This window comes from Clupea harengus, chromosome 15 (assembly GCF_900700415.2).
Source record: "Clupea harengus chromosome 15, Ch_v2.0.2, whole genome shotgun sequence".
NCBI lineage: Eukaryota > Metazoa > Chordata > Actinopteri > Clupeiformes > Clupeidae > Clupea > Clupea harengus.
In genome coordinates, this window is record NC_045166.1 from 14,986,896 (window position 1) to 15,000,113 (window position 13,218).

Below are 13,218 nucleotides of genomic sequence, written 5' to 3' on the forward strand. Positions count from 1 at the left end.
ACACACACACACACACACACAGGGCATGGCTCGGCACTGGGATCTGCGTTCCCATACTACTCAATTACAGCTTTATGAACTCACAGCAGTAAATGCAAACCATTAAATCAAACACTTCCTCCAAGTTAACTTTTTTTTCTCCCGCTCACTCTCTTATTTTCTTTCTTTTTCTCTCTTTCCTTGCCGTTTCTTTCCTGGTGTAATGATTTGCGGTGCTGAAAATTCTCCCATTTTTTCTTCCCCTCTCCTCCCCTGCCTCCAGCCTTCCTACCCTGCTCTCATCTCTCCCCACAGTTTTTTCTGGGACTGACTCATTAAATTGATTTCTGGTGAAACACATTGAAAGTGAGAAACTTCCTCCACCAAAGTCCATTACAGTGGAAATGTCTGGCAGCCTGTGTGTGTGTGTGTGTGTGTGTGTGTGTGTGTGTGTGTGTGTGTGTGTGCCTGTGTGTGTGTGTGTGTGTGTGTGTGTGTGTGTGTGCCGCAGTGGAAGGGGGGAGACCGTGGCAAATCAGTGTGTTCCTGTCACAGGGCTTTGGCACTGCTAACACTAGTCCTGTGTGAGCCCATGTATCAGCTAATAAAGGCTGCTCCTGGACCAGAGAAATTACTCCAAATGTTACAGATTGTTAGTGTCAGGTCTGTTAAATAGGGATAAATATGGACATGCTGGCAGCGTGCAGAAATGCAAGAGAGAGAGATTTTTCAGCGACCGCGTGGAGCTAGAACCTGCTTCCATGAGAGAGATGCGAGGGGAGAGGAGCTCAGAAAGAGAAAAAGAGTTTTGTGGCATCTACACCCAAAACCTCAACTCATGTCTGGCCAATCCGGTCTCTTTCTCACCAACAACTGGGACAACAAGACAGACTTTTACAGCAAAAGAACAGCTATGTTGGCAGACCTAGTGACACATGATGACCACTGGAAAGCCCAACTATCCTCGCTTCTGTTTCGAAAAACAAAACTTCTTAAGCCTGAATTCTTTCCTTTATCACTGATGTCGCTTTTGTCAAAACTGAAATATTGTTAATTAGCAGAACAAGAGACACTACCGGAACAGTGGGAGCAGGATGGGTTTAGTTATTCCAAGCCTGTTTTGTTTTTGTTGATGGTGCCATTTTTGTCCAACCTGTATCACTGTTCAGGGCTGCTATGTGAAAGAGGAAGGACACAGCACAATGGGGAAAACATGACTCAGCTCTCCATCGGACGATGAAGCAGGACAGTTATTTGCATTCTTCTGACATGATTGTGACACTCCATCTCAGGAACAAGCTAATCAAAGGAAGACAAGGAATCACACAACAGGAGGATGACCAAGCGCTCTTTTTCCTACACTTCCCAGAAGGCAATGTTTTTTTAGTGGCCACTTCCCTTGTTCTTCTTTTTGCTGGATGCAATTTCTATCGCTTGACCTGGATAGTCTGTCCCTCCCTCCCCACTTCACCTGAGTCTGACTCATCAAAGTGACTGGACACTAAAGATAGATGCATCTGTTTTCATGATAAATACACATTATTTATTTACAAATAAAGTGGTTATGATAGAAATAAATACAAAATAAGAATCTGGGCATTATACTTAATGTGGTATTGCACTGGTTTCGAAATGTACATCAGAAAACATATATTTTTAAAACCATTTCAGAAGTAATACTCCTCTTTAAAATATTTATTTCCCAACTTCTGACATCAACATAAATATACTTTTATATATTTTATTTTCTCTTTCTCTCCTCATAGCTGGTTTTTTTTTTTGTTTAGTTTTGTTAAGTCTTTTTTTTTTAGAAAAAAGTTCTTTGTTTTCATATAAATAAAAGTCTTCATTGGACATTGGTAAATTGTTCATCCATTTCAGTCATAGATCGATGTTTTGGGGTCGGGGAGGGAGGGGTGTTGTGGGGTGATCTACGTCAGCCGGTGCTGTCCTAAGTGGATCCAGCTCAGATTTGGACCAGATCAAACCCAGAATAATCAGAGGAGGGGTGCGGGGGGTTGATTTGGGGGAGCTGACCCCAGCTCGGATCTGGCCCTGATGCGGCCCGGAGTCGTCCGAGTCGGAGGCCCTCACCCGCATCCGCAGCCCTCGACCACCATGTCCTGGTAGTTCTTGAGGATGACCTTCTCGTACTCGTCGAGGTAGAGAAGGGATATGGGGCTCAGCTCTGTAGGCACGCAGCAGGCACGCGGGATTTTGCCGTTCACCGAGTTCACCAGCGTCTGCACGATGGCGTGGTTGGTGGAGTTCAGGTGCTCAGCCAGCGGGAACGGGCACTCGCCTTGGCAGTAGAACGCGTGGTAGCCGGGCGGCGCCACGATCCACTCGTTCCAGCCTACGTCACTGAAGTCCACGTAGAGCGGGTGGCGCCGGCAGCTGGCGCGTGGGGGCCTCTTGCGCTGCTTGCCGCCGCTGGACCCCCCCCTGCGCCCTGGCACCTGTCGCTTCTCCCGCCGCGAGCGCAGCGTGGCGCCTCCCTGTCCGTCATGACTGTAGGTCACCAGCAGGGGGCGAGCTTGCGCCCAAGAGTCCTCGTCCCCGTGCAGGGAGCGACTCACACGCACGTGTCTCCTCCTCACCCCGCTTTCATCCGCATTCTCGCTGACCCCTTCCGAGTCCGAGTCCTCCGGGTGGATGATCTCCACCATGACGCCGTGGTTCGGGCTGGTTCCGGACGTCCACCTCTGCACAGCCGAGCCCACGTCAAAGCTCTCCCAGCGGCTGTGGGAGTCCTGCACCAGCCTGGTGTCCATGAGCCTCACCAGCACCTCCTCCTTGCCACCGCCGGCAGCACCACCGGCACTGCTCATCGACGGGTGGAACACCTCGTACACGTTGATGCGGTGCTGCTGCCCGCTTACACTGCCGTTGCCCGAGAGACTGACGTTGCCCTGGGAACCGCTGTCCCTGCTGTCCAGGACCTGCTCCCGGAGGATGCGGAGCTCTGCAGCATGCACACGCTCCCCGGGCGGGATGTAGCTCACGTTGAAGAAGAACTGCTGCGTCGTCCGGCCCTTCAGACTGGACAGGGCCTCTAAGGATTCTGGGAAAGAAAGAGAAAGGCAAACTCAGTAGGTATTCACCTTGACCACGTTCTACCTGCTCATCACTGTTGCAATATAATAATAACAATATAACTGGAGATAAAGGCGCAATCCCTTTAAAACAACCAAAGTAAGTGGCAGGACTGGTTTTTAGAGGGTGTGTAGAAATGCTTTATGGGTGTGTAGAAATGCTTTAGTTTAGTGGGTGTGTAGAAATGCTTTAGTGGGTGTGTAGAAATGCTTTAGTGGGTGTGTAGAATGTTTTCTAGCCCCTCCCCCCTCTTCCTCAAGAGGCATTGACTTTTGTGAGGCCAGCGTTGTAAATAAGAAGTTGCTCTTAATGACTTGCCTGGTTAAAGGTTCAAGTAAAGGTTAAAGAAAATAAATAAATAAATCAAGCTCTCATTCTAAACAACAAATCTTGTTTTTTCTTTTTTTTTTTAACATGTTATAAATCAAAACTTGGTTTATACAGTAACCTATACTTCCGAAATGTCACCTTTGATCCCTAAAAGGGAAAGTTTGAACTGGTGTCTGTTCCATCACGGAAAGGCTACCCCTTGTTTTTGTCTTCATATGGAAACAGGTCACCCAGTGTTTTCTTAATCCTCATTTAAAAAAAAAAAGAAAAACACTTAAACTGGTAGTCCAAACTTCCCTTCAGATCCAAATTAAGCATAGCATTTCTCACTGATGTTGGGAAAGCCCTCTTCTTTGACTCTCATTTCCCCTCTACCTCTTTCTTTCTAAGCCAATCTCTTTAAGCGGAAACTTCTCCTGGGGCGTGTTCAGGCTTGCCCCAGGTGAAACAACCACAGCCATTATTGTATCAACATTCCAAAATTCTGTTTGAGTGTGGAGTTGCCCCAAAACAAAAACGGCTAACTGCTACTAAGCAGGTGTTTAACCGGGCTATCTGTGTCAGTCGTACCCTAATGTGTGGGCGGACGCTGACGCCCGGCCAAATCCATCTCACCAGCGGTTGTAGACTCAACCTCAAACTTGGACTGCAGTATTGTCAGGCTTGGGGTCTGTGTCTTGGTTATGTCAGTGTGACAACACCAGCCCACTTTCCTGTCACTGACCTCACATAGAAACGGTTACTAAGACGTGCCTGGCCCGGACTTGGCCAAGGTCTGGCTTGCGATTGGCCAGACCCACTCCGGAGCCGGTGTTTCTGGCTGAGCCGTGAGACACCCTAGCCACCCCAACAGGTCAGGTCCCTGTTAGACACTTGGTGTCATCTAACTCCATGGGACCAGAGGAGGGGATGGGAATCCGAGACGGCTGGATTAAGAGTCTTTAGGTTGACTTCCAAAGCCCTGTGTCGGCTGCGGGAGTCTGTGACAGACCACGCCAAGCCATTGTTCCCCGGCTATTGTCTGTCTGCAGTGTGTAAGACGTGCCACTGGGTGTCCTCCATACAAATACACAAACACACACGGCTGACGACTCTCCCTGGTGCCGAAACCGGAGGCCAACTCAGGGATGCCCCCAGCCCCATATCCAGCCCAGCTCTGGCAGACTCGCTGCATGATCGCCTGCTGTCTGTAAGACAGGAGTTGCTTCCTCCACAAAAAACCCCCATAGGGCATCTCCTTCTGACCAGTTCACTGTCACCATGTTTTGAGTGTTTGATGCATGTTGTGACTGTATGTGCTCAGCTGCTCTCAAAGAGACTAGTCTGGATAAAAACAGTCACTAGATTAAATAAAAAAATTAATATTTAAAAAAAAAAATCTCTAGTACGGAACCCCTAGCAACAACAGGGTTGTTTTTGAGAAAGAGGTGATTCAGTGATTTGACTTGGCCAGGTAGATATGAGTTTAGGGACAGGTGAGTCATATTTATTCTGTTACCAATGAAGAACAAACAAACAGTTATGTCCACACAGCACAGCTAAAAGAAGGGACGTGAGTCACTAGGGTAAAACACTAAGCTCTAGTGAAATAGGGCTTCTTCACGGAGGCAGTGTGGAGATGTCCGGGGTGTTAGCAGGTGTCAAATACCTCTACTTGGACAAGGCCACTAAAACTAGAGAAGAATACGTTTTGAAGAAATGGATCAGCCTTTTGTTTGCCGATCTTCTGTAAAGAGCTAAATGTCTTCCTACACATTCACATGCATACATTCCAGTTCAAGTGGGAAATTACATTGCCTATAATTCTGGCCTTTTGCAACACGGAAACTCCATCAACTAATATTTACAAAGTCAAACTTATGTTATGTCTACAATGTGTTTCCCTTACAATTTCTGTTGATGTAAGATTCGGTTTACGTAGAAGAGTGGGCGTTTAAATCTAGATTATGGTGAATTTAATAACCACGAAGTTTAGGTTGAGTAAGAATGTGTTCAACACTGAAAGGGGGAAAGCAATGCACTAAGGAGGATTTCAGGAGAGGAAAAAAATATATAGCCTCGGGTCACACTAGAGTTGGAGCAGGCTTGTGTAATACTTGTTACAGTAATGCCTTGCGTGTTTAGTTCGTAACCAATGGCTTTGACATGCGCACACCTCTGAGGCGGGTGCACTGCACGCCTGGAAAACAACTTTGGGAGCTAGTAAACACTGTAAATTATTTAGCAACAGGTTAGCCGCGCTAAACTCCTACATCAGAGATCAGGGACCTGAATGAACACTTCCTCCTTTCTCAAGTAGCTACTGGCATTCTGATATAAAGACAAAGTATGTGTAACACATAAGGTGTGTAGCCTATTTCCCTACCCAATCGTAAAAGTAACTTATGGTCATGTGCGAAACGGGTACCGCCATCACTTACCTTCATGATGGAAGCTTCGTATAGTATTGGATCTGCTGGCAGCTGTCTCTGCGTGTTTGGCCATGACGTTTCTCACGCGCCTGGTGCTATGGTCACCGTTTTCCGAGTGAAGGTGGTAAAGGTCCACCATATACTGCGGCACGATGGCCGCCTTGCTCGGCGTTGGCCGGCGTTTCAGTCCGAACATGTTTAGAAGTCGAAGTTCGAAGTCGTTGAGGAAGCCCTCCGACTGGCCCGGTGTCTGCCTCCCAGTCTCGGCGTGTTTCCGTCGACTGGTGTCGGGGATGAGTCCGGACGTACCTCCTATCAACATTTGATGGAGCAGCAGTGCCATGAGTGAGCGGACCACGGCGACCATGATCAGTGAGTTCCTGCGGGTGGAAGATGGAGATATGTCAGTACGGCCTCGGTAGCCAACTGGGCAAGGCAACGGCATAATGGCATAATGACTTGTGCCCACACCACCACGACTTAGCCGTGACAAAACTATTCCAGCCTGGAATAGATATGTAGCATAAACCAAGCCGGTTAAAAGAAGGCAATTCCCCTTTGAAGTGAAGAACAAAAAGGTGGGGAATAATATGCCCCTTGGCTATTACAACTGCAATGGGAGATTGATCTGAACATTATAGAGGCGCAACGAAAACAAGAACTATCACAGGCAAGACAATATGAAAGCGCATTTGTCAGAGGAAGGATGAAACAGGAAAGGAGAGAAAGAATCAAAGAAATGGAGGAAAAGACAGACGAGGACAGCAGACATGAAGTCTGCAATTAGGAGATAAGAGACAGTATGTGTTTGGGAGGGGTGAGGAGGACAGGCCGTGTGGCTACATATAGCCTTTGGAACATGCGAACCATGAAAGAGTTTTGTCTTCAAAACGACTCTCGGATTTAGGATAGCTGTGTGTAGCCTATGCCAAAACTTTGACTTTACACAGCGAACGCGATATTTGAGACAGGAGCAGTCTACAGGTGCTGGCGCCGATGTGCGCAGTGCAAATGCTAAAACATTCTTTAAAAGTCGTCTACGTGACTTTAGAATGATCAAAGAGAAATGTCTATCATTCAACGCACAGAGGAATGGCTTCTGTAAATCTAATTCCATTCGTGTAGGAAAATAAAAATGTTAAATTGTTTTGAAAGTATAGCTGTGTTGTTGCATCTGTCCTAATGATGTTTTGTATCAGATTAATAGTATGTTGTCATAACTCTTTTTTTACTTTTGATTTATGCTGTCGCTTACTGAAAATTATCCTTTTTTCAACGGTGAGTTGAGAGAGTTGTTACCCGAAGAGGAAGCGCTCTGCCCGGTCGTCGTCCCAGCTTTAGGCTCCCCTAAAGTCCACATCAATTCTTGTTAATCCACACGAACCTCCAGCGAACCACGGAAAGAGCCTATTGATAGGGTCCAGGTCGAGTCCTCTTGCGCATATTATCCGATCCTATCAGTTTAATAACGAACCAAGTTAAGCCAGGTTACCGTAGGATAACAGATATTAGAAAGAGTTCCTAGTTGAAGAGCAAGAACCTGCGCAGTATGGACCGGTCGACATCGGAGAAGTCCTGGTGTGACATTTTTAAGACCAAACTGTGTAGACTGGTCTGGTCAGCTCGGCTGACGCGCCTGTGGTGTCCTGCGAAGCGACGCGTGCGTCACGGATATACTACTGTGCGCTGTTGCACTTCGATTGATGGGGTCTGTCTCGTGGGCCGGCCCTTTTGTTGTCCGGTGATGTCACCAGTCACGGGCTGTCAATCGTGTCGATTGAGAAGTCTCCCCTTCAGATTTTTATCCAGACGGTTGCGAAATAATGCTTAAATCTTAGTGTGAGAGTTAGATGCGTGCAACAATTAGTCACTATCAAAAACCATCAGCAACACATATCCGTTTCAGTGACATGATCTTAATCGCATTCACATAGTCGAAACTACAGGAAAGTTATGTCAAAGTATTTGTCACCGTCTACAAGTAAATTTGAAAGAAGGCTGAGTTGCTGTCCAGTCTGCATTACGCAACAAACAGATGCATTTACAGATTAATTTCAAACATTCCGTATGATCCATTAAACCCTTAGGTGCACGTAATTAGAAATAACTGAGAAGAAAAGGCAACCCGACGATGACAGTGACTGCGGCACTGGTGCGTCAGCGAGACCAGAGAGCAAAATCAGTAGTGGGGAAATAAGTAGTGAGAGCGACAAGACCTTAGAATGGCAGCTGTTAGAAATTAAACAAGATTAAATGACAATTACTGGAATATCTGCTCTAGTGTGTGCTGTGGCACGTTCCTGTAATGTTACTTAAGTCAATTATCAAAAAAATCACCAAGAATTGAAGGCTTCTATACTCTAAAATTGTAATTTCTCATATGATTATATTTCCTTCAGGAAATCCACACAATAGTTTCAATCAACATAAATAGCAGGGACTTGGGGATCATCGTTAATCAGGGGTGTCAATCGCTGGATCCAAACTTGTTTCTGTGCTGGATTAATACTAATTGACAAAGACTTTTACGAACGCGCCCCCCCCTGGTAGGTTTAAGGGATTAGCCGGAGTGGTGATCCCTATTACCATGAGGCGGAGGGCGCTCATAGTACCCTAACTGCAAATTATCCTTTGTCCTGACCAAACTACCTCTTCATGTCACAAGCCATGCTGCTCGCCACTGTGTAACATAGGAGCTGCCCTCTAAGGGGAAACTCCGATGAACTCTCTAATCAAAAATGAAAATTGCAAATAAAGGCTGCAGCAACTGTTTCTAATTACTTTTAATCTCATTTCATTTGTGATGTGGCAAGGTTTTGGTCCAGAGAGTTGTACAGACACGGGCATTAACAGACTGATCATCATGAGTTCCTTTTCAAGGCTTGTGTTTGGATTTCAGTGAAACGAACGTAAAGTGTCCATGTTCACATCTTGTGTCTGTCAGGAAGCTAGCGTGCGTGTGTGTGTGTGTGTTTGGGGGTGGGTTGAAGCTGTTGACTGGTGTCTGACCTCGTTTTGGGTTTGTGTTAAATGAAAATCTGCCGTGGCCTCTGTCTGTTTGAAGGGTTTCTGTGATTGAGACAACACACACAGCTGAAGGGTAGTTTACACGGTAGCCTTTGAAGTGACCAATCAAACATAGAAGAATCTCTTGTCTCTCTTTCTTTTCTGTCTTTCTCTCTCTGTCTATTTCTTTTCTCTCCCTCCTCCTTTTCCTTTCCTCTCCCTCCCTTTATTCTCTTTGTCGCTAATTATTTTTCTCCCCCCTCCCTCTCTCTCTCTTTCACCCCCTCTCTCCTTCTCCCTCTCTACCTCTCTCCCCCCTATTTCTCTCTCTCTCTCCCTCTCACTCTCTCTCTCCCCCCTCTTTCTCTCTCTCTCTCTCTCTCTCTCTCTCTCTCTCTCTCTCTCTCTACCTGTGAAGGAGGCATATAGAGAGCCTAGAGGCCTGGGGTTAAAGGTTGCCCGTGGCCGTTGTGCTGTGGCTGTGTGTATGCATGCCTGCCTGTCCGCTTAGTCAACAGTGCTGATGTGGGGCTCAATCAGCATATGAAAACCCTGCGCTGATTGCACCGATTTATTCCAATTAAGTGATGATAGCTGTCTGTTGTGACCAAAGCAGCTGAGCTATTTGCTTTGGAAGAGATGGCCACAGATTAAAGTAAATGGAGATCAAAAGATACTTTTGTCCGCCCCCCTGAGAAGATAACAATTTATGGGGATAATCCGGGATCATCCCTTTAGCAATTATAATACATTGATAAATGCTCGACCAACCTGAGTGCCACCAGGTCTCTAGCAGCACCTCTGTCATATTGTGTAATAGTTTTTTTATCAAGGTGATGAGATTAAAAAACACGTTGGTTCTTCTGTTGGTGGTGGTGGGGGGGGGGGGGGGGGGGGGGGGGGGGGGGGGGGGGGCAACAAGCCTTGGCTGAAGGGGGTCTCCAAAGTCAAGCTACAGCTATGCTCTCCAACTCTCTCAATTACACAGTGAGAACAGTTCAACAGACACACCACAGAGTGAGGTTATCAGAGAGTTATTAGACACACACACACACACACACACACACACACACACACACACACACACACACACACAATAAGTGTTGCCAAAATACAGGGTCATGAACTTGGTACCCTGAAAAGCTCTTTGGTCAAAGGTGTTTTAGATCCTTGGATACCGCCCCCCCCCCCCCCACCCCCGCCCCTGCAATCTGCCCCCTCCCGTATAATATGTGTAAAGTAGCTTAAGTTAGTCCAAACAAGGGGATTAAAGTGGGCGAAGACAAGAGGTTATCTCTCTCTCATTGTCTGCTGCCAAAGGGAAAGGAATGTCTCCATTCAACCTTCACAGACTGACTTGATCAGTGAAGAGCCCAGTGCAAGTGTGTGTGTGTTGGGGAGGGCGCAGCAGCGGGTCTATTAGCAGCATGCCTTGTAAGATAACCCCCATCCACATGAAAAAAAAAAAACTAAAGTAATTATCTGTGCAAATTAGTCATTGATCTAATTATTATATTGGAAATTAGATCAATAACTAGATTGGAAGATGGAGATATGATAGGTACATTTACTAATCACTGTCTTAAGATACTTTTTTATTTAGTTTTATAAGTTATAAAATACGTTTAAGCGCCCTCATTTGTGCAGTGAAGTGGAGAATTTTGCAGGTGGGTTTGTGTGATGTATATGTGAATCACCAGTAGTTTGTCAGGCAGTCAGCTGTGCTCTCCCTCAGCTTGTGTGCTGTTATGGAAATGAGAGAAAGCCAGGGCTCTAACACTAGCATGGCGCTAACACGCTTAAATGGTGTGTCTGACTGTTGTTATGCTAATCAGTCAGACGGTGCTTAAACATAATGAGATGGCAGCTTACCTTGAAGACGGCACCAGACTGCGGTTGACTTGGAAACGGGTTTGGGCCAGATCCGGGCTGGAGTAGGCTACTGATCCTAGTCTAGCTGGAGCGAGCAAGCGCGCACACACACACGCACACGCGCACACACACACACACACACACACACACACACACACACACACACACACACACACACTGAATCAGGCCTCGTAAAGACACCACCACTCGGCTGAATTATACGTTCGCATGATTAGAAGCTTGGGCTGCACAAACGACCAGCGCCAAGATTTACATTTCCCCGCTTAACATTTCCACATGCTGCTGTTTATGAACTCCCTTAAGTGTGTGTGTGTGTGTGTGTGTGTATATGTGGGTGGGAGGGGGTGTGGGGTGGGATCTCAGCTATACATAGAGGCTGAGATGGCCTTTAAAATACCACTCCGAGAGACCTATTAAGATTAATGGTGTTTGTGTGTGTGTGTGTGTGTGTGTGGGTGTCTCTCTCTCTCTCTGTGTGTGTGTGTGTGTGTGTGTGTGTGTGTGTGTGTCTGTGTCAAAATTAAATGTCAATTAAGGGACAGATAGCTGTATAAAGATGGTTGACTGAGAGGGAGGATCATTTTTAAAATATATATTTTTGGTTGGAATATGAGTTGCTGATTAACTGGATGATTAAAAAAAATGTAGTTGTCATCTTTACCTATCTGACATGGTTAAATTCTGACCATTTAGTCTGTTATTGTTTCTGATACCTCATAAATTGTAGCAACTGTTCGAATTCGTTGATGCTTGGAAGATTTACGGATTCCAGTCACTTTTTGAGGGTTTTCAGTGAAGGAGACGTGAACTCTCTGAGCGAATGTCATCAGAAAAACAATACCCTGAGAATTGGCTTCCTCTCCTGAAATGTCACATTATTCTTCCCAGATGAAAATGTTTCTGATTACTTTGCATGTCCTGTGTGCATTTATGACGTGACCTTCATGTGGAGAGCCGTGTTTTCAATCTGCATACAGTATTACGGGCAAGGAAAAGGCATTTCTCATTCACTTGACAGACTTGCAACGACTGACACACACACACACACACACACACACACACACACACACACACACATGAAAACCTCAATCAAATTTTCTCTTTTCTTTTCTGACTTTGAGAAAACCTCTAACCACCACTTCTGCTTGGCAAAATGAGATAGCGCCCCGAGGGTAAACCGTGTGACCGCAGGGCTGATTGGGGCTCTAGCGAGCGTCTCCACAACAACACACTCAGAGAAGGGGAAAGGTTTGATTTAGCGAGCATCACCACGACAACACACTCAGAGAAGGGGAAAGGTTTGATTTAGCGAGCATCTCCACACTTAGAGATGGGGTTAGGTTTGATTTAGCGAGCATCTCCACACTTAGAGATGGGGTTAGGTTTGATTTAGCGAGCATCTCCACACTTAGAGATGGGGTTAGGTTTGATTTAGCGAGCATCTCCACACTTAGAGATGGGGTTAGGTTTGATTTAGCGAGCGTCTCCACACTTAGAGAGGAGCAGAGTGTCCTGTCCTAAACAGCCCAGTCAGTCGCCTGTGGAACAGAGTGACAGAAGCGAGTGAGAAAGGGAGACTGCTGTTTTCAGAGTCAAGGTACACAGCTGACAGTGCAGCGAAGGATGGGGGATGTGGTTGTGTAATAATTGTTGTGTGATTGTGCTCCTAACAAACATATGTGGACCTTCATGTGTGTGTGTGTGTGTTATCGGCAGGCAGGATTGAGGTTCTCTCATGGTGTTGGAAAGTGATTTCCAAGCACTAGCTGACTAGAAGTGTCTCCTCTGGAGTTGAAGTTTGAGGAACTCTAGAGTGTCTGACTAGAAGTTTGAGAAACGCTAGAGCAGTGTTTCTCAAACTTTTTCAGACCAAGGACCACTTAGCCAATAAAAAAAATTCGCGGACCATCTAAATAGCATATCCCTGGAACAACAGGGCAGACAATTGTTAACGCCACATGATTTTCGCGGGTGGGCGCTCCTTTTTTACGTACCGGTAGGCTAGTTATAGATATGACAATGCACTAGGCAAAGAATTTGGAACAACTGCTCCATGCATGACTTGGTTAAGCTACAAACTATAGTTATCTCACAGCCTCACACTCCCATCACACACTCAGACACGGCAATGTATCACACAACACAACCAATTAACACAACGATGCGCATACCGACCACGCTACCGCAGTAATTCACTACCAACAGTAGGCTAGCCGACTGGCATTAATATAGCCATCCTAGTAATCAACTTTTCATAATTAAGAGTTGTCATTATCCAACTTCACACAACACAGAATATACTTATCATCTTGCTGTCTCCGCAGCGGGAGAAAAAAACACTGTTTTAATGCAGCTCCGCGGAGGGAGTGACCCTGCATTGTATTAACCAATTTCACAAACTGGTCCAGTACTGTTTTGAGACACGGGGGCATCCTCATGACAGCCAGCTGTTCTCTGTGAATGCAACAATGTGTTGCCGTGGCCAATGGTGCTACTGCGCGTA

At 46.1% G+C, this 13,218-nt stretch overlaps 1 protein-coding gene across 4 annotated transcripts in view; it reads right to left on the reverse strand.

Moving 5' to 3' along the window:
• Positions 1 to 1,725: 1,725 nt before the first annotated feature.
• Positions 1,726 to 13,218, reverse strand: part of bmp2b (bone morphogenetic protein 2b) — a 36,215-nt gene continuing 24,722 nt past the window's right edge. The window contains exons 1-4 of one of the 4 annotated variants that reach the window (XM_031581643.2): positions 7,357 to 7,926; positions 7,116 to 7,270; positions 5,826 to 6,196; positions 1,727 to 3,043 (exon numbers count right to left, since the gene is read on the reverse strand). In XM_031581643.2, coding sequence (XP_031437503.1) covers positions 2,070 to 3,043; positions 5,826 to 6,183 — 1,332 coding nt within the window. In that variant the 5' untranslated portion in view covers positions 6,184 to 6,196; positions 7,116 to 7,270; positions 7,357 to 7,926 and the 3' untranslated portion in view covers positions 1,727 to 2,069. Of the gene's footprint in view, positions 3,044 to 5,825; positions 6,197 to 7,071; positions 7,928 to 13,218 lie in introns of those variants that run through there. The other 3 variants (XM_031581644.2, XM_012839385.3, XM_031581645.2) reach the window with 3 other exon arrangements.